This window comes from Myotis nattereri (assembly GCF_964212035.1).
Source record: "Myotis nattereri genome assembly, chromosome: 2".
NCBI classification, from domain to species: domain Eukaryota; kingdom Metazoa; phylum Chordata; class Mammalia; order Chiroptera; family Vespertilionidae; genus Myotis; species Myotis nattereri.
Window position 1 is genome coordinate 123,869,378 of NC_138076.1, and position 26,520 is coordinate 123,895,897.

At 43.6% G+C, this 26,520-nt stretch overlaps 1 protein-coding gene across 1 annotated transcript in view; it reads right to left on the reverse strand.

The window, feature by feature from the left end:
• Positions 1-26,290, reverse strand: part of LOC308513851 (maestro heat-like repeat-containing protein family member 1) — a gene marked incomplete at both ends in the record, with an annotated part of 66,127 nt that extends 39,837 nt beyond the window's left edge. Inside the window, 14 exons of the mRNA XM_081083951.1 lie at positions 3,199-3,306; positions 4,141-4,193; positions 4,675-4,834; positions 7,208-7,252; positions 7,481-7,597; positions 10,358-10,431; positions 11,598-11,708; positions 12,254-12,332; positions 12,883-12,981; positions 22,488-22,636; positions 23,083-23,175; positions 24,508-24,670; positions 25,718-25,840; positions 26,192-26,290. Of these exons, the coding sequence (XP_080940077.1) occupies positions 3,199-3,306; positions 4,141-4,193; positions 4,675-4,834; positions 7,208-7,252; positions 7,481-7,597; positions 10,358-10,431; positions 11,598-11,708; positions 12,254-12,332; positions 12,883-12,981; positions 22,488-22,636; positions 23,083-23,175; positions 24,508-24,670; positions 25,718-25,840; positions 26,192-26,290 (1,473 nt within the window). The remainder of the gene's footprint in view (positions 1-3,198; positions 3,307-4,140; positions 4,194-4,674; positions 4,835-7,207; positions 7,253-7,480; positions 7,598-10,357; positions 10,432-11,597; positions 11,709-12,253; positions 12,333-12,882; positions 12,982-22,487; positions 22,637-23,082; positions 23,176-24,507; positions 24,671-25,717; positions 25,841-26,191) is intronic.
• Positions 26,291-26,520: the final 230 nt, after the last annotated feature.

A 26,520-nucleotide genomic window follows, 5' to 3' on the forward strand; every position in this document is an offset into this window, starting at 1 on the left:
CAGGGAGTGTGCAGGAGGCACCTGATTGATGTTTCTCTCTCATCGATGTTTCTAACGCTCTATCCCTCTCCCTTCCTCTCTGTAAAAAATCAATAAAATACATATTTTTTAAAATGTCTCATTCTCACTATGCTGCTCTAAAAAGGAAGGAACTCTTACCATTTGCAACGTTATGGATGGAACTGGAGAGCATTATGCTAAGTGAAATAAGCCAGTCAATGAAGGAAAAATACCACATGATGTCACTCATTCATGGATAATAGAGACCATTATAAACTTTTGAACAATAATAGATACAGAGGCAGAGCTGCCTCAAACAGATTGTCAAACTGCAGCGGGAAGGCCGGGGAGGGTTGGGGGGCAGGAGGTAGGGGGGTAAGAGATCAACTAAAGGACTTGTATGCATGCATATAAGCATAACCAGTGGACACAAGACATTGGGGGATAGGGGAGGCTAGGGGACTGTCTAGGGCGGGGGGATAAAATGGAAACATATGTAATACCGTTTGTAATACTTTAAGCAATAAACTAAAAAAAAAAAGTCTCATTCTCATCTTTCAGATATCACCTCAGTGAGCATCTCTGACCTCCAAAGTCCCTCTCCAGCTCATCACCCTGTTTCCTTCTTTCAGGAATTCATCATAATCACTCATCTTGTCTGTGGATTTATTCCGTTACTTCCCAACTTGCACCAACCCCACATCTCAGGTGAGACTGGCGCTCAAGAGCAGTGTCTACCCAGTTCATTACTCTGTCCCATTGCTATCAGTGCCTGAGGCAGTAGGCAAACAGGACATTCCTGCTGTTCAATGAATGCTTAGCTCCCCCTCTTATGGGTATCCTTTCCCCTCTAGCAGATGCTCATGGTGCCTTGCCCAGACCTCAGGGTTCCTTGCCTTCAACTGGCTGCAGGAACTTTTCTGAACAGCTACTCCCTGCAGCCTTGGGGGAGAACTGTCCTGAGGTGACTGGGGCCTCCTTACCCCAGATGCTCAGGCGCTGCATTGTTCTCTCTCCCCTCCCTGCACAGGACCAACCTTGGAAACCTGGAGCCAATGACAAACAACCTGGGGGGCAGAGGGTACAAAAGCCCCCTCACTTGTCTCCAGGCAGGATAGACTGTGCAGTTTCCAAGCAGGGCTCCCATGGGATCAGGCCACATCCTGGCTTGGCTTCTCCTCTCCCCTATCCTGTGTCCTTCACTCTATCACAAGGTCTCCTGAGAGCATTTCCTCGCCAAGTCACTTGACAAGAATCCTCACCTTAGGCTCTGCATCAATTAAACCTGACCTATGGCACCTACTTTTCTGCTTCACTGGCAAAGACTACTCATCTTCCCAGACTTATCCCCTCCTCTGCAGGAGACTCATCTTCCCATTTTGCCCAGCACTGAGGGCTTCCCCGGACACTGAACTTTCAGCACTAACATCAAAACAGTCTTGAGCAAACCTAAACAGCGCATCGCCTCTGACAAAGCTGCTCTGCCCAGGCCCCTCAGGCCTCCTCCCTGCTCCCAAGCACACAGTGCATATTTCCACCCTGAAACCTACAAGGCTTAGAATAATTGCCCACTCTCTTGTCTATTCACTCAAGCAGATGATGCTTTCCTGAAGGCAGAGGCTGGTTTCACATGAAAACCTTGGGCCCAGCTCAGTGTCTGCTCTGCTCTAGGCATTTAGTGCACTTTGTTTTTAATCCTCACCCAAGGATATTTTTCCATTGATTTTTTTTTTTTTAGAGACAGTGGAAGAGAGAGGGAAAGACAGAGAGAAATATCGATGTGAGAGAGACACCTCAATTGTTGCCTCCTGCACTCGCCCTGACCAGGGCCCAGGAAAGGGTGGAGTCTGCCACCAAGGTATGTGGCCTTGACTGGAATCGAACCTGGGAACCCTTCGGTCTACAGGCCAACGCTCTATTCACTGAGCCAAACCGGCTAGGGCTAGTGCACCTTTTAAATAACTGAACTGAAAAGATCAGAATTCTCGCTTGCTTCATTTTGTGTCCCTAATCTACCAACCACAAAGATGTGCATACACTAGGTGCTTCATAAGTACTGTTAATAATGAGAGAGCAAACCGTCTTGGAAATAAGGCCACTTTCCTGGAAACCTCCAGAGCTCAAATAAAGTATTTCTCGGTGACAGGAAAATAGGAATCGAAATCAAGAAACCTGGATTCAGGCCCTAGCCAGTTTGGCTCAGGGGATAGAGTGTTGGACTGCGGACCGAAGGGTTCTGGGTTTGATTCCAGTTAAGGGCATGTATCTCGGTTGCAGGCTCCTCCCTGGCCTGGTCACTAGTCAGGGCATATGCAGGAGGCAACCAATTGATGTGTTTCTCTCACCTAGATATTTCTGTCTTTCTGTCTCTCTTCCACTCTCCCTAAAAAATCAATGGGAAAATATCCTCAGGAGAGGAAGGAAGGAAGGAAGGAAGGAAGGAAGGAAGGAAGGAAGGGAGGAAGGAAGAAAGGAAGGAAGGAAGAAAGGAAAGAAGGAAGGAAGGAAGGGAAAAAAAAACTTGGATTCAGGTGCCAGTTTTACCAATAATTTTCTTAAGATTTTAAATCCTCCTGGATTGTGTTTCTTCAACTTCAAGGTAGGGATGACGACAGCTATAGGTTATTTAGGCTAATATTTTAAAAATCTTTATTGTTGACACTTTATCAAGACTGAATTGGGAGCACATGGAAAAGCCAGGGCAGGACCCCAGGCCATCACCACCACCAACCTTGCACTCTGTGAGCAAAGGAGCCCATATTTCTTCCTCAACTCTGTATCCCCAACATGAAGCACAGTGTATGGGATGCCCTCAAATATTACTTGAATTGACTGCTTAAATAGGACTCTAAAATCAACAATCTTTCCACTGCACCAAGTACAAGCTCCATTCTATTAAGAATATTAGGAGATTTCAATGAAGACAACAGATGGCAAACTTCTTGATAAAGCCTAAAAGGCTAAGCAAAAGTAAGACACTTTGATATTTTTGTCATGCCAGTGTGACGACCAGTTTGTGGTCCTCTCCACCCCTTGATTCCCAGGATGCAGGAACACTGGTTTGTTCTTTCCCCAAGGCCTGTACTCATTCACATTTCCTCAGCCACCTGTGTGAGCACCAGGTTTCTTCAGCACCATCCGCCACCTTCAACGCACCCCTCCGCCCCGGCATTGCAACCACCACACACCCAGACAAACCTTCTCATCACCATCATTGCCGACATAACACATCCTCTCCAAGATGGCTCTGATGAGTTGCTCCTGCCAGCGGTCATCATCAATAGCCACTAAAGAGTGACTCAAAAACTGAGGAAGAAGAAGGGAGAAGAGGACCACAAAGGTCAGTGGTAGGCTGTTCTGCCCCAGAAAAGTTGGGTCAGGAAGGAGCAAGAGCCGTAGCCCGTTGGCTCAGTGAATGGAGCGTCAGCCTGCGGACTGAAGGGTCCCAGGTTCAATTCCGGTCAAGGGCATGTACGTTGGTTGCAGGCACATCCCCAGTGCGGGTGTGCAGGAGGCAGCTGATAGATGTTTCTCTCTCATCGATGTTTCTAACTCTCTATCTCTATCCCTTCCTCTCTGTAAAAAATCAATAAAATATATTTTTTTTAAAAAAAAAAAAGAAGAAGAAGAAGAAGAAGCAAGAGACAGGGCTTATGGCCTGTAAATAAGGAAAAAAGGGGAAACACATGGTGGGAGTTAGGACTGAAGAATGATATTACAGTGACAATGATGGTAATGCCAATTACATGTGTAAAGCCCTTTCCAATTTCCAAGGTCCTCTCTGATATCATCCTTTTTAATTCTAGAAGGCAGGAAGAACTTCCATTTAACCTATGAAGAACCTGAGACATGCAAAGGTTAAATACCTTGCCCAAGGACATACAGCTAGGGCCCTTTCCCTTACTCCCTCTTGATATAGGGTCGTAAGGGTATGGAAGGGGGCTCAAGACTTAGCACACAGTCAGATACTCTGAGGCAGAGGCCAGGAGGCAAGGGGACCACAGAAAGAGGTTTGCTTGAGCAGTTAGGCCCTTCATCATGGCCTCAGTCTCTGGGGGGCTTGGGGCTATCCTCCCTCAGGTTCCTGAAGATGGGAAAGAAGGCAAGTGTGGAGGGAGAAAGGTCTTGGGGAGTGCTTACGCAAAACAGCCTGTCCTCCCACTCCTCCTGATTCAGGCTCTTCTCAGTATGATCTAGGAAAGGAGACAGCATGGGTACCGACTCAACCAGAAGGTCCCAGCCAGGGAGAAGAAAACATTTAAGTACTATGCGGCTCTCAGCCTACAAGGAAACTGCTCTCCCACTTTACAGAGGCTCCAGAAGATGAATGACTTTCCAAAGGTCAAAAACACACAGCTGACCAGTGTCAGAGCAAGGATACAAAACTGGTCTGTCTGTTTCCAAAGCCCACACTCTTCCCTGATCTGCCCATAAGAAAGTGCAGGAGTCATTCTGGGAACCCTGGAGCCACAGAACTTTGGACTGTGTTTCTGCACAGTTCACAACATTGCCCCCAAAAGCAGACCCATCCAATAGCACCTCAAAGGGACAGAGAGACTGGTTCCAGTTCTCCTCACCCCAAGGAAGGTCCATCCTGCACCTCGGGACGCCATCTCTTTTTGAGTCTGGCCACTGCCCCAGCTTCATTCCTCTCCCTGCTAACCAAGCCCTTACCATCTAGTATCTCCAACATCTGTGGGATCACCTTCCTCCACAGCTGGCCAACACTATGGTTTCTAACAGGATGCAGAGAAGTGATAGGATGCAGGGCAGATAATAGCCTCAGAGAGCTTCTACCAAACTCCTTTTCCCTGTAGGGCTTCCGGGAACACATCTGAGAAGCAAGCAGAAGGCAGAGAAAATATTTAAAAGAAGAAAACAAAGAAAATGAAAGCAAATCCATAGAATGGTAGAGCTGGAGCTTAGGCCCTGCCCATTCTTTGCCACCTGTTGAACTCCTACATCCACCCAGATGCTCTGGAAACATCACCTCTTCTGTGATGCCTTCCTGCCTCCTGGAGACCATGTCAGCCTGGTGCTCTTCTAAGTCCCGTTGCACCTTATGTATTCATCTATTAGTACATCTGTCACACTAGACTATAGATAGCTATTCCCACACTTGTCTTCCCCACTAAGTCTGTGAACACCTCAAGGGGAGGTCTACCTCTGTCATTCCAAGTGTGCATAATGTCTAGCACATAATGTCTGGGCTAACAGAGAAACTCAACACAGAGATCCAGAAAGGTATGTGGGCTTGTCCACTGTCAACAGAGAGCAGCTTACAATAAGGCCACATAGGAGAAAGGCAGGCCTTTCCCATTGCCCACATCCTCATCTCGAGGCCTCACCACTATACTCCCAGGTCCCTCCTCCATGCTCTTTGGCCCCTATCTCATTATTCCATATCCAGCATAATGCCTGAGACAAAGTAGTAACCAGCTCTTTGTGAAATGAGTGGATAGATGAGTGGGTTGATGAGTGGATGGAAGAATATATGACTGTGGAACTCATTCTGGCATCACTTACCATAAGATGGGTCAGGAGTCTCTGAGGGGAAACGTACTCGGTAGCTAAGTTAGAGAGAGGATAAAAGAAGAGGGCAGAGTCAGTGCACACTTCAGGATGCTCAACCCCCAGCCTCCACTGGCAGCTCCCCATCAGTACTTCAGAGGAGGAGAAAGAGCAAAGAGGAGAGGGAACATCAGTGTCAATGCCACGGGGGCTGTGACATTTTGATTCAGACTAAAACACAAACCATTACAACTTCAGCCTTTAAAAAACACACACACATCAATGATATGCTGAACAGACATCCTAACTCTAACCCTAAGTCCCACTGGGGTGAGCACAGAGTGAGGCTCAGAGTTAGGGCAAAGGAAGAACTAAGGGTCAGGAGTGTGTGTATTCATTACTTTGTAATTAACAATGTTTGTACATCTTGAATCAAGTGTTTTATAATGAGGAGTGAAGGCAAGAAGGAACTGTGACTTTGAGAGGCATCCCCTTACATTCATGAGGCCAAATGGCCTTAAGTAGTTGCCTTACTCTTCCCATCATGGCCCAAGCATGGGACCTACAACCCTGCCTCCAGCATCCTCTTCATCCTCTTCCCCACACCCATCACCCCTACAGTGTCTCAGCCAGCCCCCAACTCCAACACTCCATGCCCACAAACAGACTTAATTTCACAGTGAGCACCTCTCCACAGGCTGCCCACCCTTGTACTTACGATCCTGGTGAAAGCTGCTGAGGTAAGGAACCTGGCCCAGGGAACGGACCTTCAGAGCCATTTGTGTGGCTGCCTTACACAGAGGCACAAAGGCCAAGATGTTGTTGGGCTCACACACCAATGTGACCAGTTTGGGCAAAGATACCTGGCAGGAGATGTGGCAAGAATTTCAATGCCAAGCCCCAAGTCAGCCCGTCATCAGTCTCCAACCCCAAGACCTTGTCTCCCTTTCAGGACTGAGTATTTGAGGCCTGTATACAGAGCCCCCTTAACCCATTCATATTCATTCTCTCCCTCCTCTTCCTCTTCTTTCTCTCTCTCCCCACCACCCCCACCCCTAACCCCTCACTTCAGGTTGGAAAAGTATAACCAAGGTCCTGATTAAAATTATAGCAGGCATAAGTTGACTTGATAGATGAGGACTTCTTGAAATTTGGAATGTGTGACTTGTAATCACCTTCATTGAGGAACCTTCCAGAGTCAGAGACATGTTGAAGGTCAGGAGGCAGAGCTCACTGGGAGGGAGAATAAATCTAAAGTCCTTTTCCTCCCACAACACAGCCCTTTCCTCAGTGCTGATGCAAATCAGTTCATATGAGCCTCCCAGAATCCCTGGAAGTTGCTGAGAACAGTCAGGAAATATAATCACCCCCTTTTTTATAAAAGAAGACACTGCGGCTGGGAGAACAAGTTATTCAAGATTTTACAGCTAGAAAACTGGCTGATCAGGACTCAGACTCTGGCTTCCAGATCCACACCCCGTGACCCTCCTTTGCTGCACTGAGCACTTCTCAGTGGAACCCCAGGCACTTGTATGGAATGAAAGGTAGGTGGGCTGAGGTGACAGAGACACCACAAGGCATCTGATGCAGGGGGAAGGTGTGAGGTACTTGGGGGTGGGGCCGGGGTCAGGGTAGTGATCTGGGGAGCCAGGGGAGGAGTAAACGGAGAGGTCTGTTTGGCCCTAGCTGTTTATACCATCTGTAGGATTCTGGAACACATTATTCGGATGTCCTCTTCATTCTAGAATGAGAAAGGGAAAGATTTAAATCTAAAACCAATGCTACCTAAGTCTCTGGGTTCAGGGCCTTCCCTGGCTCACTGCTTAGGGTTTTACAGGCCAAAGACCCTTCACATGTGCCAGGCATACCCTCTTGTTTCCCTCCTGCTCCCAACCCTGCCTTCCTCTTGTTCCATCCCCTGAGGTGTGCTCCCATCCTCGGTCCCCTCCCTGCCCAGCCCCTTGCTCACTGATGACTCAGACTCCACAAGCTTGATGACAAAGCTGATTAGAGTGTTCCCCTGGGGCAAAGCCAAGTAGTTATGCTGACCCAGCATCTCAATGAAGTGCACGAGGACCTTCGGCACCTGTGGAGTCACAGACCATCACATGACAAGACAGAAAGGAATGTCAGGGACTACCAGTGTGACCCTTCATAATCCAGGTGAGGACACAGAGGACCAAGGCAGGTGAGGGGATCAGATCTCCTGACACTAAACCCAGTGAGACTCTACAGTGGGCTCTCAATAATGACAGACCACAAGCCACTAACCCTGACCACTTCTGTACTTTGCCCGGAAGTTCTAACCGCTTCAGCTCCCACCACCTCCCTGGAGAACTCTAAGTACTTACCTTGCCCTCACCTTATTTCCCCAGAGATATGAAAATTAGCAGGAGTGTGGGATTGGGGGAGAATCTGAGTCCAGGGCAGTCCCATGGTCTGGCCTTTCTAGTGAAAGCCAGGAATAAATCCCTCAAGATTCCAAGCTTTCCATGAACCTTCTGGAATGTATTTTTAGGGATGATGCTATTGTCATGCATTTGGTACCCCAAACCACTTCTCCCCTCCTCTTCTGTTCCCCTATTCTGTGTGATCCAGAACTGAAGCAGTCTCTGCTGTCTCCAGCCCTGTCTGAAGAGCTTTTTAAAAAATAAGGTTTCTCAAAAAATATTGAGTCATCAATTTGAAAGGTAAGGTAGCAGAAAACACCTAATTAGAACAGCAAAATAAAATGAGGATAGTTTGGGGGCATCTGGGTCAATAGCACACATACAAATATTCGTATCATCAGGTGCCAGAAGGATAAGAGAAATAGGAAGGAATTGAAAACTTATTTGAAAAAATAATGACAGAAATCTTCCTTCACCTGGTAAAGGAAATAGACATACAAGTTTAGGAAGTGCAGAGTCCCAAACACGATGAACCCAAAGAAGCCCACACTAAAACACATCATAATTAAATGCAGAAAGTTCAAGACAAAGAAAGAATTTTAAAGGCAGCAAGAGAAAAACAGTTCGTTACCTACAAGGGAGCTCCCAGCTGATTTCTCAACAGGAACTTTGCTGGCTAGATATACACAAAGTGATGAAAAGCAAAGACCTACAACCAAAATCACTCTAACCTGCAAGGCTGTCCTTTAGAATTCAAGGAGAGATAAGGCTTCCAAGACAAGAAAAGCTAAAGGAGTTCATCAACACCAAACCAATATTACAAGAAATGTTAAAGGGACTTCTTTAAGGAGAAGAAGAAAGGAATATCAAAAATATGAATCATTAAATGGCAATAAGTACATATCTATCAACAAGTACTTTAAATACAAATGAATAACGTGCTCCAATCAGCCGAAACCGGTTTGGCTCAGTGGATAGAGCGTCGGCCTGCGGACTGAAAGGTCCCAGGTTCGATTCCGGTCAAGGTCATGTACCTGGGTTGCGGGCACATCCCCAGTGGGGGTGTGCAGGAGGCAGCTGATCGATGTTTCTCTCTCATCGATGTTTCTAACTATCTCTCTCCCTTTCTCTCTGTAAAAAATCAATAAAATATATTTTTTAAAAAAATAAAGTGCTCCAATCAAAAGACATAGAATGATTGAATGGATAAGAACACAAGATGCTTCCATTTGCAAGAGTCACTTCAGGTCAAAACACACATACACGGACTGAAAATAAAGCGATGGAAAAGGTATTTCATGAAAACGGTAACAAAACAAAAATAGCTGGAGTACCAATACTCACATCAGACTAAATAGACTTTAAAACAAAGACTATACGGAGAGCCAAAGGAGGACCCAGCAATTTCACTTTTGGATATTTATCTCAAGAAACCCAAAACGCTAAATTGAAAAGACATATACATCCACATGTTTCTTGCAGCATTATTTATAATAGCCAAGATCTGGAAGCAACCTACATGTCCATCAATAGAGGAATGGGTAAAGAAGAAGTGGTGCATATATACAATGGAATATGACTCAACCCTTAAAAAGAATGAAATCTGGCCATTGGCAGCATGGATAGAGCTAGAGGGTGTTGTACTGAGTGAAATAAGTCAAACAGAGAAAGACAAATGCAATATGATTTCCCTTAGTTGTGGAATCTAAAAAACAAAATAAATGAACAAGCAGAACTGAACCAGACTCACAGAATCAGAAAACATTTTGATAGTTGGCAGATGGGAGGGGAGTGGGTGGATGGATGAAAAGGTGAAGGAATTAAGAAGTACAAATTGGCAATTATACAATAGTCATGGGATGTAAAGTACAGCACAGGGAACATAGTCAATAATTTTGTAATAACTGTGCTGGGTGTACACAAGATTTATTGGGGTGATCACTTCATAAGTTATATAAATAAATGTCTAATCCCTAGGATGTACACATGAAACTAATATAATATTGTATATCAACTGTAATTGAATAAAAATTTTAAAGAATTTACATATATATGTATATAAAGAAAAGATAGGCATATATTGATAATATATATATATCTTCTCATGCAAGATGTGATGTTTCAGGACTTCTCTCCCTAACCAAACTGTGGATTCTCTGGGAGCAAAATTAATATCTTTCAGAGCTCCATGTCCCTACTGGGCTCACCACAGTATTGCCCACAGAAAAAGCTCAGAAAATAGGAAGCAACCACCTTTCCACTTCTCAAACCTTTCTCAGGTTTTGACAAGCCCAAATGTAACCCAAGGGCAGAAGTCTGAGGCCAGAACTAGATTGGCAAGGGGGCCTTACCTCTCTCTTCATTCACCCAAACCTTCCCCTCTCCATCTTACCACACCTCAAGTTCTCAAAACAGCAATTGCCCTCCCAGCCCCAACATTCTGCCATTCTGCTCACTGGTTTGAGGTCCTCCTGAATCACCAGAATGGTTGAATTCAGTACCATGCGCTGCAGCTTCTTGGTCTGAGGCACTAAAGGAAAGACAGACATGCAGAGGGGTCAGTCTCCTCCCTCTCCCTTTGTTGCTTTAGGAGGCATGAGAAGACAGACAGGCAGGAGAAATTTTAGATACAGTCCTGCTCTTCAAGGCCAGATCAAACCCGAAAGGCTATCTCCCCCACCCCCTGCTTCAAACCAGAATAAAAAGTGACCTAAAACAGTATTTCATCAAGCTAGCGCTTGCCCCTCAGCGCTTGCCAGGTTCCCACAGCTGACCACACAAGTCAACCTCATTGGCGGAGCTCTTCTGCTCACCCTTTGCCTATCTCAACCTTTAGAACTGCCAGCACTGCTCTTCTGTGTGAATTCCTTCTACTCACTCACAGTCTCCTTTCTGCTCCTACACAGTCTACCCTATCTCCTGACTGACGCCTTCTCTGCATTCCTGTTGCCCATTGCCATCGCATTTAAGTAATTTATCACATATTAGCCTGTATCCTTTTGCTGTGTGAACAGTCTCATCTTCCCTCCTTGACTGAGTTCCTCAGAACAAGGACCATATCTTATTTAAGTGTGTACTTTCTGTGCTTCGTACTGTAAGTCACACAGCAATGTTTTGATGGACACTTGATTGAAGTTAAAACCTACAATCCAAGATATGTTTTGTCTTTTAATTCTCACTAAAAATGGCTAAAGGTAGGAATTGTTACCTACATTTTTAGTTTTTATAATCCTCACCCAAAGGATATGTTGTTTTTTTTATTTTATTGAATGGGGGCGGGGGGGGGGGAGAGGAGAGAGAGAGAGAGAGAGAGAGAGAGAGAGAGAGAGAGAGAGAGAGAGAGAGAAACATTGATTAATCACCTCCCATATGCCCCTGATCAGGAAACACACCAGCGACATAGGTATGTGCCCTGACGGGGAATAGATCTGACAGTCTTGGGGTGTATAGGATGACACTCCACCAAACTGAGCCACCCAGCCAAGGCAACTCCATTTTCCAAATGAGGAAATAGAGGTTCAGACTAAAAGTAATCTGCCCCAGTTTGCACAGCTATTAAGAGTCAAAATCAGAATTTGAACCCATTGAGTTTATGTTGAGTTTAAAGCTGTGCGTTTAACTACTCAATGGGACTATCTGCCAGAGCAAGGAGATTTCCTGAGAAGATCCCTAGGACCAGGCTTGTTTCCTACTCACAATCCTGGAACACATCTGTGAACGCCTGAAGGGCTGATTCCATCTTGGCTGGATCACTGGATTCCATGGCGGTTAGTAATAGGGATACCATCTGATCCTGGTATAACTTGGCTATTAGAGGGCATGAATAAAGGGAGTCAGGGGTATGTTTAAGTGGGAGGTGGTATGTAGAAGTAAATCATGCTCACAGCAAACCACTGATGCCATGGGCTGGATAAATTAGGGTCTATTAGGCTGGAGAAAAGAAGCAGGAAGAAAGAGAGCCAGGGTTTGTCCAGCATTTACCATGTGCCAGGCTTGGGGGCAGATGCTTTTCCTAACCTAGGCCTGTCCCTCCCCTGCCCCGCCATGTGCACACCAATTAGGTCAGAACCTCTTTCGTGACCATCAGTGCTCTAATCACAGTATCACCTTTCTGAGCTCAGGATCACCAAAGGAGAACGGGAAGCCAACCACAGGGGAAGGGAGTGGTAACAAAAGGGATAGGGAAGGGAGAATGTCTGTGCCCTTGGAGATTCATTGAATTTCAGGAAAACTTTACATGGATTACTTTGCATCTTGTCTGAAGGAAAGAAGGCTGTCTTGGGAACCTAGCCTCCCATTGAGTACAAGGTCCCCGGGCCCATACCTGGGGTTAGGAAAATGTGTGGACTTACCCAGGATGAAGATAGCCCTCAGGGCGAGGCTGCGGTTCTCCACAGAGTGAGGGTCTGCTGGGTTCACTCGCTCACAGAGCTGTGGGGAGACCAAGGGCATCAGACCTGGGAGCACTGAAAAATCTGGGGCTCTGGGCATGGATGGAGAAACTGAGGTATGCAGCCAGAAAAAGTGCGGCACTTGCCCATAAGAACGTGAAAATAGGGCCCAGGAATACACCTACACAGCCCCAAAGAAAAGAAGACAGTGGCCAGCAAATATATGGACGGTAACACCTTTTAGCAAAATGTTCAATTGTCCTCTTCCTCCTCTAGGCTACAACACAGAAGGCCTGCCATTTCCCACAGGCATAATGGGTCGGTTTGGACTCTCTGCCCTTAACCAGTTTAGAGGGAGCAACAATGGCCTCCACCCCCAGAAACATACAGAACTGTATCCAATTTACCTCATAGAGAATATCCACTCTGTGACTAGAATCCCGGGAGGGAAGCCTGAGGTGTGTGCAGTTACAGTCACCGTGAAAAAAGCCCAGGGCCGTGTGGAGGTAGTGACCTGCCCTGGGGGAACCATCACCTCCAAACAAGAGGGGAAGACCAAGCCCAGGATACCTGCAGCCTCCAGCACTCACCTGCTGGAACAGCATGCCTGTAATGTTTTCCAGCTGGGATTCCAAGTTTACACCTCCACAGCCGCTGAGCGCCAGAGCCTCCACGAGTTGGTAGATACACTGTGTGTGTAAGGACAGAGTCAGCCACTCAGCCAGCCCTTGCCACGGCCTCAACGGAGAGCCTCTGTCCTCAGATCTCCTCTTAGAGGTCGCCCAATGTCACAGTTCACATGCCCTCTTGGACCTTTGCAAGGAGGCCCAGGGGCTAGTTTTTCCACAGACAAATACAGCCATGACCTGTTCTTTCACCTCACCCAAGAAGCTACACTTACTTTCAAATAACCTCATTATTTCACGGTAACTTTTAGAGCAACTCAACATGGCAGGTGTTGGCTGATTTCAAAGAAATAGGATAAAGAAATCATGGTCAAAGAAAGAACTGCTTCTATTTTCCGACTTTCAAAATTCAGAAAACCACGTTTTAAAGCCTAAATATCTACCCTTTACCTAGTGAACTGTACTGTTTTATGGGTTATTCTTCTCACTTGTATGAGAGGCTACAAATAGCCTTACTTTTCACATGTGTAAGCAGTCCATTTTATTTTTTTAATATTTTATTGATTTCTTACAGAGAGGAAGGGAGAGGGATAGAGAGCCAGAAACATCGATGAGAAAGAAACATCTATCAGCTGCCTCCTGCACACGCCCTACCGGGGACATGCCCGCAACCAAGGTACATGCCCTTGAGCGGAATTGAACCCGGGACCCTTCAGTCCGCAGGCCGATGCTCTATCCACTGAGCCAAACCGGCTAGGGCCATTTTATTTTTTTAAAAAAAGGCTTTATTGATGTCTAATCCTATATAATAAAAGGGGAATATGCAAATTGATTGAATGAAAGAACATCTGGTCACTATGATGTGCACTGACCACCAGGGGCAGCCGCTCAATGCAGGAGCTGCTCCCTGGAAGTCAGTGCGCTTCCACAGGGGAAGTGCTGCTCAGCCAGAGGCAGGGCTCATGCAGTTGCAGCTGTATTTGCAGGAGCCTCTCTTGGGTCCATGGCACGGGACATCCCCCAAGGGCTCCTGGACTGCAATAGGGTGAACGCCAGGCTGAGGGACCACACCTCTCCCCCACCGAGGGCATGAATCTCATGCACTCGGCCTACAGTTGATATATAATACACTGCACATATTGAAAATATACTATTTAATAAATGTTAACACCCTTGAAACCATCTCCACAATTAAGATAATAAGCATACTCATCATCCCCAAAAGTTTCCTCTGGTCACTTTCTAACCCCTCTTGCCCTGCCCTCCCAACACCGTTCTTTCCCCAGACAACCACTGATCTGCTCTCTGTCATTATAAATCTCTCACTTACTTTTTAAAAAACTGCCAAACTGTTTTCCTAAATGGTTGTGCCAATTTACATTCTATCAGATGTATAGTGGCATCTCATTGTAATTTTTAATTTCCTAAATGATGTTTAGCAACTTTTCCTGTGCTAATTTGCTATCCCCATATCCATTCAATTTTTGTGCCAATTTTTAAAATACTTTTAAATTTATTTTAGAGGGGATGGCGGGTGGGAGGAGCAAAGGGAGAGAGAGAGAGAGAGAGAGAGAGAGAGAGAGAGAGAGACATCAATGTGAGAGAGAAATATCAATCAGGTGTCTTCCACATGTGCGCTGACCGAACCTAGGATCAAACCAAAACCTGGATATGTACCCTGAATGGAAATCAAACCCACAACCTTTTGGTGTACAGGACAGCGCTCCAACCAATTGAGCCACACTGGCCTAGGCAGTTTTTTAATTTTTTAAATTGCATTTTGAGAGTTCTCTATATTTTCCGGATACATATATATATGATTTTCAAATGTTTTATTCCAGTCTGAGACTTGTCTTTTCATTCTCTTAACAACTTTCAAAGAACAGAATTTACTCACTTTTGGAGGGTGGAGAGAGTGAAGGGGGTGGAGAAATTGAGCAAAATATTTTAAAACGAGAAAAAAAACTCATGGACAGGGACAGCAGTGTGGGGATAGCTGAGGGATGGGAGACAGAGAAGTTGAGGAGGGTATAGAGATGATAAGTGGTGATGGATGGAGACTTGACATGGGATGGTGAACACACAATACAGTGTACAGGTGATGTGTTGTAGAATTGTGCACCTGAAACCTGTATAATTTTGTTAACTAATGTCATCCCATACATTCAATAAAAATGGAAAAAAAATAAAATAAAATTTAAAAATAAAGTATTCACTTTGATGAAGTCCAATTTATTAATCCAGGTTTTAAAAATCATGTTTTATTTTTCACCCTGGCCAATGTGGCATTGTCCCAGGCACTGAAAGGTTGCAGGTTTGATTCCTGGTCAGGCACATACCCAGCTTTCGGTCTTGTTCCCTGATGGGGGGTTGCAGGAGGCAGCCCATCAAAGGATCAATGCTTTGCTCCCATTGATGTTTCTCTTTCTCCCTTTCCCTTCCTATTTATTATTTTAAATCTTTTTAAAATAAATAAATAAAATCAAGTTTTATTTTTCATTTACAATTCACAACCCAGTCACCAGACATTAAATAACTTACAAAGTGGTCACCTCGATAAATCTAGTAGCCATCTGACACCCTACAGAGTTGTCACAGTATTACTGACTATATTCCCTATACTGTACTTTACATCCCATGTCTATTCTGTAACTGCCAATTTGTACTTCTTAATGCCTTCATCTTTTTCACCCATCATTCACCTGCCTCCTATCTAGCAATCATCAAAATGTTCTCTGTATCTATGAGTCTGTTACAATTCTGATTGTTTATTTTGTTTCTTAGATTCCACAAATAAGTGAAATCATATGACATTTGTCTTTCTGTGACTGACTTATTTCACTCAGCACAACACCCTCTGGACCAGTGATGGCGAGCATTTTGAGCTCAGCGTATCAGCATTTTGAAAAACCCTAATTTAACTCTGGTGCCGTGTCACATATAGAAATTTTTTTATTTTTGCAACCATAGTAAAACAAAGATTTATATTTTTGATATTTATTTTATATATTTAAATGCCATTTAGCAAAGAAAAATCAACTAAAAAAATGAGTTGGCGTGTCACCTCTGACACGCGTGTCATAGGTTTGCCATCACTGCTCTAGGCACATCCATGTTGTTGCAGATGTTAAGATTTCATTCTTTTTTATCGTTGACAGTGTTTTTCTACAGGCCGGGCTGGCTTCCCTCTGGCCACCTGTAGGCACCCCGGATGCGAGCTGGCTTCCTTCTGGCCCTGGCTTTGTCCGGAAGGATGTCCAGAATGATATCCTGAAGGATGTCCAGTCTAATTAGCATATTACTCTTTTATTATAGATCTTCTCAGTTCCATTGTTTCCATTGAGAAATCTATTATTGTTATCATTATTCCTCCATATGAAACATCCTTTTGTGTATTTAAGATTTTCTCTTTTTCAAAACATATCCTTCTCAAATTCTTCCAAAACATTGAAGAAAAGGCAATACTTCCTAACACATTCTATGACGCTAATATAACCCTGATACCAAAACCTGGCAAAAATAACACCAAGAAAGAACATTACAGACCAATATCTCTGATGAACACAGAGATATTGTGTTCAATATCTCTGATGAAAAGTCCTAAACAAAATACTAGCAAATCAAATACTACAGTATATCCAAAAAAAAATAATAATACATCACAGTCAAGTGGGGTTCATTCCAGAGTCACAAGTATGGTTCAACATACACCAATCAATCAATGTAATACACCACATCAGCAAAAGAAAAGATAAAAATCATATGATCTTATCAATAGATGCAGAAAAAGCACTGGTTAAGATATAACATCCATGTAAGATTAAAACACTCAATAAAATAGGAATAGAAGCAAAGTACCTCAACATAATAAAGGCCATCTATATTAATCCTCAGCTAATATCGTACTCAATGGTGAAAACCTGAAACTTTTCCTCTAAGAACAGGAACAAAACAAGGATGTCCACAGTCACACCTCTGATTCAACATAGTACTAGAAATCTTAACCAGAGCAAAAAGGCAAGAGAAAGAAAGAAAAGACATCCAAATAGGGAAGGAAGAAATAAAACTATCAGTTTTTGCAGTTGACATTTTCCTAGTGTATATAGAAAACACTAAAGACTCCACCAAAAAAACAAAACTATTAGAAACAATAAACAAATACTGTAAAGTTGCAGGATACAAAAATCAATGTGCAAAAAAACATTGCCTCACAGCCAATGACATGGGGATGGCCAAGTGCACCAGCCAATCAGGCAGCCACTACCCATGTGTGGCCACTGAGCACTGAAAACAGCCAGTCTGAGCTGAGACATGCCATAAGTGCAAAATACACAACAGGTTCTGAGGACTTAAAAACACTTTTAAAAAAGAATGTACAATATCTCATTAATAAACTGCCTGGAGGCTGTGGCGCAATTGGTGGAGCCTCCCCCCATGCACCAAGAAAAAATAAATCCATTGCCTTTCTGAATACTAACAACAAAACTTCAGAAAAGGAAATGAAAAAAATAATTCCTTTTGCAATTGCAATCAAAAGAATAAAGTACCTAGGAAGAAACTTCACAAAGAATGTGGAAGACCTATCTACTGAAAATTATAAAGAAATATTTAAAAAGATTGAAAAAGACACAACAAAATGGAAAAATATTTCATGTTCATTGATTGGAAGAATCAAAAGAGTTAAAATGGCCATATTACCCAAAGCAATATACAGATTCCAATGTCATTTTTTAAAGAAATAGAATCAGAAATCATCAGATTTGTATGGAACCCCAAATAGCCAAGACAATACTGAGAAAAAAGAATGAAGTTGGAGGTATCAAACTATCTGACTTCAAATTATACTACAGAGCTATGATCATCAGAACTGCATGGTACGGACATAGAAACAGACACACAGGTCAATGGAACAGAATAGAGAGCCAGGCTATAAAACCACATGTATATGGACAGATAATTGTCAACAAAGGAGCCAGAAACACACCATAAAGATAGTCTCTTTAATAAATGGTGCTGAGAAAACTGGAAAGTCACATGCAAATGAATGAAAGTGGGTTACAGTTTGGTCCCACGTACAAAAATGAATTCAAACTGGATCAAAAGGGGTGGGGAGAGCAGAGGAAACTAATATATGGTGACATGAGAAGATCTAACTGGGTAGTGAACACATGGAGCAATATACAGATCTTATAATACAGAAGCCCACACCTGAAACCTCCATGTTCATGCTAACTAATGTCACTTCAATAAAGTTAATTTTTAAAAATCCTTTTTTCTTTACCACTGGTTTTGAGAAATTTGATTGTAACATGATTTGGAGTAGTTTTTTTTATTTCTTGTGTTGGGTTCATTGACTGTGTTGGATCTGTAGGTTTATTCTATTCTTCAGATTTCGGAATTGTTCAACCACTATTTCTTCATATACATTTTCTGACTCTTCCTTTATGAGGGGACTCACATTGCACATAAATGAAGCTGCTTAGAGTTGTTGCATGCCTCACTGATGCTTTTTTTCCTAATTTATTGTGTTATTGATTTTAGAAAGAAAAGGAGAGGGAGAGATAGAAACATCAACCATGAGAGAGAATCATTGATTGGCTGGCTCCTGCATGCCCCCCACTGGGGTTCAAGCCTGTAACCTGCTCATATGCCCTGACCCGGAATCAAACCATGACCTCCTGCCTCATAGGTCGACGCTCAACCAGTGAGCCACTCTGGCCAGGCTGATGCTTTCTTCTTTATTTATTTTTTTCACTTTTTCTGTTTCATTTTGTGTAATTTCAATTGCAGTCTTCAATAAACAAGTACTGTCTTTTGCAATGTCTAATCTGTCATTAATAGTATCCAGTGTTTTTCATCACAGATATTCTAGTCTTTAACTCTAGAAGTTCAACTTGGGTCCTTTTAAAATATATTTTCCTGGTTTTTACTTATTTACTTAAACTTTCTTCTAGTTTTTAATCCAATAGAACCAGTTATAAAACATGTTTAAATGTCCTTGTGTGCTACTTCTAACATTTGTGTGAGATCTGGGTCAGTTTTTTATATATTTTTCTCCTTATTATAGGTCATATTGTCCTGCTGCTAAGCATGCCTGGTTATTTTTTAAAAAATTAATGTGACTCACTGTAAACTTCCCTTATTGGGTATTGGACATTTTAGTATTCCTATAAATATTCTTGAGTTTTCCCTGGAACACAGTTAAAGTCACTTGAAAATAATTTGATCCTTTGGGTCTTGCTTTTAAAATTAGTTAGGCAGGAACAGAAAAGCATTCAGCCTACCATTAATTTTGGTCCCCAAGCCACCCATCTACCTAACGACCTATGAATTATAAGGTTTTAAGACTGGTTGGTGGGAACAGGTATAATAATTGGCCCTGTGTGAGTTCTGGCTACTGTTCTTTCAGGCTTGGGCGTTTTCCTCACCTGGAAGCATTTACTCACACACACGGACTATTTAGTACTCCACCCTGTAAACTCTAGCTATGCTGGTCTCCCTGGCCTCTCAGTAATATCTTCTCAAATCAGAAAGTCCATCAACTCTTCCTGGGGTTTCTTTTCCTCTGCCACTGACTGGAAATTTTCTCAAGGAAGTAAATAGGGGCAACAATAGAGCTTATGCAATGTCTCCACTGTCTCTCAGGGACACTGTTGTTTGTTGCCTGCTGTTCAATAGTTTGAGAACCATTATTTCATATATTTGCATAGTGTTTTAGTTGTTTCAGAGAAGAGAGTATTTGTGGCCTCGGTTACTCCATCTTTGCCAGAGCAGAAATCCCTCCACTGGATTTTAAATATTTAACATTTCTTCCCCTTTGGTTTGCCGATAGACCCCCACATTGGGCCAGCCTCCCTAAGTAGAGCTGGCTAGTGCTAGTTACTGTCCAAACAAATTGTACTACAGATTGACAAATATCTCGATTCTTAATCACTATCCCCTGGAGTGACAGAGAAGGAGAGAGGAGGAGGAAGTAGCCAAAACATTTCCACTGTCCGTAAAATGTAGGGTACAATCTCTACCTGCACAATCTGCAGACTAGCAGGTAGGTTACAAATTTCATCCTCTAACTGGCTAACTGACCTCAAAGAGCAAACCTCTGCTCCAGGTTCATAGACCTTACCTGAGGCAACATGCAGACACATGACAGGAGGGTAGGTACTAGTAAATGAGAGACTGGCTGCTCCACTAAAGGACAAAGCTCAGAGCACATACATGAGGAAGGTAAATCTTCCCACACCAAAGAAAGTGCATGTGAGGTGGTAGTGCAATGGTAGACCACAAATGGTGATCCCTGAAAACTTGATGCTAATGGGGGTTGCACTAAAAAGAAAAAAAATCTCCTGTTGGAAATTTACAAGTGCATACTAACATATTGAGCAACCATGAAAAATGTGCCTCTCAGATGCCTATTCTGGAGGGCATAATTGAACGACATCTCCAACTTCTTTACTTGAAAATCCGTCACTGTTTAAAAGTGTGGCTAGATTCCCAAAGGTTTCTTCCAGCCAATGACTGAGTATGGCAGGCCCACTAAAGCAGGCCTACATATGCAAGATGTAGGACATTGGCTTGATGACTCTGTTGGCATTGACTCCCTGTTGGCATTGAGCTTTCTTAGAACGACACTCTAATGTAAAACTTTCCTTTCTTCTTCCCTTCTCCCCCTTCTTCCCCCCTTCTCCTTCTCCTTATCAATGGTCAGAACTACTACTCAGCCTGATGGCTCTCCCAGCCTCCTCTGGCTCCTTCCCTGTTTTTTCCTCACAGGTGTCCCTCCAATAACTCTCTTGCACCTCTAGTCCAGGTTGGTATCTGCTTCTTAGAGGACCAGACTAACCCACATATTGAACACTCGGAGAAGTCCTACAGGTAAGAAATTTGTTTAATTTTAAACTCAACATTTCTCACCCAGTTTACTAAATAACACGCCTTCTTTTTGTGGAATACTCATTAGAAGTTGGGGGAACTCGGTTTGAGAAATGCCATTGAATTAGAAGGAAAACTGAAACAACAATCAGAACATTTGTGTTCTGGTTCTTGAAACTCTGTTCATAAAAATACCTAATATGTGTATAACATTTCTATCACAGGCATAATTCTGAAATGGCCCTTAAAATCCCAGGTCCCTGGTATACACACACCTTCTCCTGGTTTTTCAATCAAGCACTAAGCTTGGTGTTGATGTGAAAGGATTTTGCAGATAAAGGGTGTCCCAAAATTCACCCGAGATTTGAATTTTACACCATTGGTGCCGTCAAGTGTTGCCAATGGAAAAAGAAAAAAGATAGCGTGACAGCTGACAGTTCAGGATTATTAAAAATGGAGCACTGCATGAAAGAACAACACGTTTTCATTGTTGAGCAATATTTTAAAAATAATGGTTTGGCAGCTACAGTTAGCAATTTTCATGCAAAATATGGTCAGAATAGTGATTTTACTTCATCAACTGTGAAGAGATTAATTAAAAAATTTAGACAGACTGGATCAATTAGTGATCTTAAACACTCTGGCCGTCCTTCAACAAGTCGTTCAAGACAAAACATCAAAGCAGTTCATGAGAGTGTAGCTGAGAGTCCAAGGAAATCAATTCGGCACTGTGGTCAAGAATTGGACATTTCGAGAAGCCTTTTACCCAATATGCTATTCTATACATAACCCTATACTGTATACTTCATGAATCAATAAAAAGATTACAATTTTTAATTATAAACCTGTGTTTTCTATCAAAATTACTTCTTGCATCAATTTTGGGACACCATTTATAAGTAAGGTACCATACCAGTTGATTTTAACATAGGGAGGTATTCCAGGTAGGCTTGATCTTATCTCATAGGCCCTTTAAAGCTGGCTCTAAAGGTCAGAGACAAGGAAGTCAGAGAGTTTCAAAGCATGAGGTGAATTCAACAAATGGACATGGCTGAGTTCCAGTAAAACATTCCTTACAAAAATAAGCTTCAGAATGGATTTGACCTATGGGCCAAGCTTTGCCCACTCCAACATTAACTACGCAATAAATATGAAATACATGAACGAGTCAAATTTCCCTCTCACGCACAACCCAATCACCTGGGAAATGTAGAAAGGTGTCACTTTCGTGGACATCAAAATCATTAACCATCGTGTTAACCGGTTTACTTGGTTCTTGAGTTTGGATGATGGCATAAGGAAGAAAAGGTGGCCCATTATCTGCAGAACCTGCTCTGTCACCTGTGCCTACGGAGATATAGAAACTTGCATCAGCAATAGAATGAAGGAAGAAAAGTCCTCAGGGGTTGTGCTTTATTCATATTTGTATGACCAGGGCCTAGCATCATACCTGGCAAATGAGACTAATCAATAAATGTAAATTGAACACTTAACAAATAAGTGAATGGACAGTGCGGTGTTTTTTTACTCTATGTTTTTCTGGAGCATGGTAAGAGGAGCCTGAGGAGGAACACCTGCTCTCCCAGAAGACCCTCGTGAGTCAGCCTTCTACCAGCAAGTGGACAAACTTGAGCCCACCTGTGGCTCAAGCCTTACCCCTTCAGCCCATCCACCCAACCCCTGTTATCTCCCACTCCCACCTTGTCCTTGCTCTTCAAAGACCAACGGTTGAGGAAGATGCGGAAGGTGATGTAGGCCTTCATGGACATTTCCCTTTGACTAAAGCCCGTCACCTTATCATCCCAGGAATCCAGGTGTTTCAGGGCACTGATGGCCAATCCATAGAATACTGTACGGAGGGAAGGGAGTTAGAGCTGCCCATCACCTTTCCCATCCCACAAAGTAAAGCATGCACACCTATATGTACAGTCCTCTCCTCTCCAACCCAAAAAGGGCTTTGGGGGTCCTGTTCTGGGAAGGACCCACCTGCCCACCACCTCCCCAACTATCGTTCCTTTCTGACCTCACCTAGTTCCAGGATAGGCAGGGAAAGTGAAAGAGAAAGGTGGTCAACACCTACAGCCTCCCTATCAAGTTTGCTCCTTGCCCCAAACCAGGCCAAGAAAGGTCAGATGGAGAAGAGCATGTACTCATACCTGGCCTGCTCTCAGCCATCATCTTCCCCTTCCATAGACTGAAGAGATCCAAATTCAGAGGGACCCAGTCTCTTCCTGGCCTTCTTTCCTCCCTCCCGGATTCCAATTAAGCCTTTCCCCAGACCCTCCTGACCCTTACCATGACATATCGCCAACATGTCATTCTTCTCTTGGGCCAACTTCAGAAGAGGCTGGATATATCTCCATATAGAACCAACATAGGAAACTGTATCTGGGAGGGAGAGTAAAAGAAAAACATCCCTATCCCAAGGAAAGGAGCCTCCCGCCTTAGTGTACAAAATCTTATGATTAGGGACCAGGAGGTTTGGGTTCTGCTCCTAGCTCTGCCTCCAAAGAGTCTGGGCAACCCAGAGTAAGATACTTAATTTATGCTAGTTTCCATGTCCTGAGCTGTTAAATAGGACTACAGTTCCTAATGTGCCCACCTCACAGGGCTGTTGGGATAATGAAGCTCCATAATGGATGCTAGCACAGCATGCAGATGCATGGTACTGCCACACCCTACACATGCACACTCCCTTCCAAGGACCCTTATGGAGCAAAGATCTGTGCAGCCTGAAGCTCTCTCACTCTTCTAAAGTGAGAACATTTGCCCTGATTAGATCAAGAGACACATTTCCAGCTTCTGTGTTGTGTCCTCTGAGTTTGCTATGCAGCCCAAACCATAAGCCTTGTCATTTTGAACCTAATGCCCAGAAGGCCAGCTGACTTCCCCCAATATCTCTCTGGCCCAAGGTCCAAGTGGCAAAGAAAGGGCAGGGTCTGGCATTTGCCTGATGACCTGATTTTTTCCTCAACACTTTTTGATTGAGGGAGGGGAATACAATGGGTAAGAGAACTAATGCTGTCACCAACAGCCACCAGGATGGAGATTGTGTGGTGATTCTCTGCCTCATCCTACTACATTATTACCTTCCAAACCTCTAATCAAATTCAAAACTTCAGGTTCTCCTAAGCCAGCCGTGGGCAAACTACGGCCCATGGGCCGGATCCCGCCAGTTTGAAATGAATAAAACTAAAAAAAAAAAGACCTTATCCTTTTATGTAATGATGTTTACTTTGAATTTATATTAGTTCACACAAACACTCCATCCATGCTTTTTTTCCAGCCCTCCGGTCCAGTTTAAGAACCCATTGTGGCCCTCCAGTCAAAAAGTTTGCCCACCCCTGCCCTAAGCAAAGCACTCCTCACTTCTCTTTTGCCCCTCCCCACCTCTGTTGAATGGGGGCTTTCTATTCAGCCTTCCCTCTAGTTCTCCTAGTCTTACCTCCAGCCCCACAGTTTCCTGAGCTTTAATATGCTCTCCTGTGCCACTCCTATTCTCCAGGAACTCCCTCCTGAGTTCCCAATGGTCCCACAGGGATGCTAGTTTTCCCCCCTCGCCCCTACACACACACCCTTGACTAATCTAAGTGGAGATATACTAGTACAGTGAAAGGAGTCAGGAGAATAAAGCTATATTCTAAATTCCATACAGCACCCCCACGGCCTGTAGCCCCTGTTCCTTTCTCAGACAAACTCTTCCACCACGGGGACCAATACCTTGGGAAAGGATGATCTTCCCCACTGCAACCATGAGGCTCCTTGGGGGCAGACAGTATATATTTGGTCTGTCCCATAGCTTGACAATGATCACTTCTGGAAAATGTGACCCCAGAGCCATTAGGACCACAGTGAAGACCTTTTCCAGTTCTCCCTTTGTCTCCTGGAAAAAGAAAGACTCAGTGTTCCAAGACTAATCTCCAAGATGAGTCCCTCAGCTTCTGAGAATTGGCTTTGCTCAGTAAGTGGTTCTCCTCTATCTAGAGGGCAGTAACTATCCTATCTCATCCTACAACCACACTCAACATACACCTTTCCCATGATAGAGGGCAAGAGCTTCCTAGAGTATGCAAGAGGGCAGGAAATGAAAAACTGCAAAGTCTCCGGGCTTGTGTTGGGGTGGGAATGGGGCTTGGCATTTCCAGAGCACAGAGCTTTCCCTGAAGCTACAAGTGAACCGTCATCACAGGTGTGGGTACTTTATGGAGGTAACTTTGAAAATTTCTTGAAGGGTCAGGTCTTGATCAGTAAACAGGTGTGCCAAAGAAGGCAGGTAAAATGGAAGACACCTTGTATGTAGACAGTTAACCAAGAAAATCAGAAACCAGATTTACCCAGTACCAGGAAAATTAAGTATAATAGTATCTGGATAGATGATAGGTAGTGGTCATGAATGTTCAGTCCAAAGTTGGGCTAGCAGGCAAGTGGGTGGATTTAAATAGGTTAGTAAATAAATTGATAGGGGACTGTCTAGGGTGGGGGGAAAAAAGGGACACATATGTAATACCCTTTGTAATACTTTAAGCAAAAAATAAATAAATAAATAAATAAATAAATAAATAAATAAATAAATTGAGGTGATTAGCTGAGTTGCAACAGCAAAGGTGTGACTGCCTAAAATATCCCAGGAGGAGGATTAGGACAGCTTAGATTTTGAGGCCCAAAGCCTAAATCCGTTTCCCCCTTTCCATCTCACTTCTTTCACCCTACCACCTTCCTTCATTACTTTAACTTTTAGGTCACAGTTCTTGAGACATGTTCAGGGTATAAGACATACGCTCTAGGAAACTGTTTAGAAACTTGAGGTACTCATCTCCCAAATACTACTTAACTTCAAAATGTCATCACCCACCAGAAAGGAACTCCTGGCTTTAGATCTGGAATCCTTTCTTTCCCCATAGCCCCCAACCCACAGGCATGAGCTCCTCACCATTCTCCTCAGGTAGTTGATAAGGACACCTGTAATTTTCCGGCAGAATGTATTAGGCATCTTAGTATTTAGAATTTTGACTTCCAATAATTTGAGGGTCTTTATGATATCATCTTCTGACATCTAGAGGAGAGAAGGGATTCAAGAAGAAAGGAAGGTTGAAGGATGGAGGGTTAAAAGAAAGAAAGAAAGAGTAGTGATCCATGGTAGAGAAAGGAAGAGGAGGACTGAGTCTAGAGAGAAGATTAAAGCTGGATCCAGGATTGGGGGGAACTAGGTGGAGAAGTTTATGGGTTAACCTAGGGACATGGGAACCTGACCTGGAGCTGTGAAGGGACTGAGCCAAGTAGTGCTCTGCTGACTGGAAATACTTGCCCCCCTCCTGACAGAATGGGTATGCATCCAACCAGCTACCTTTATGGAGGTGGTTCCACCCTGGGGCCAGTGCCAGGAAGATGTCTGAGATGTCCTCACCTGACCTCCAACTTTGAGTGCCATCATAAATTTCTCGATGTCTTCTTTTGAGATATACTGGCTCAACTTCCCTTTCGAGTTAGCTGAGGAAACTGCCATAGCTCTAAATATCTCTGTTAGGAATAAAGAGGGTTGGTAGAGGGGAACTGTTTCTCTCTTGCTGGAATTGGGTATGTTTTTCTTCAAAAGTGGGTAACATAGTATGATGAAATCATACAAAAAATAATGAAAAACCAGAAGAGACCAGTGTGGTTGCTGATTATGACTTTGCCCTTCACTAGCAATATATCCTTTGGCAATTCATTAAATCCTGGAGACTCTATTCATCA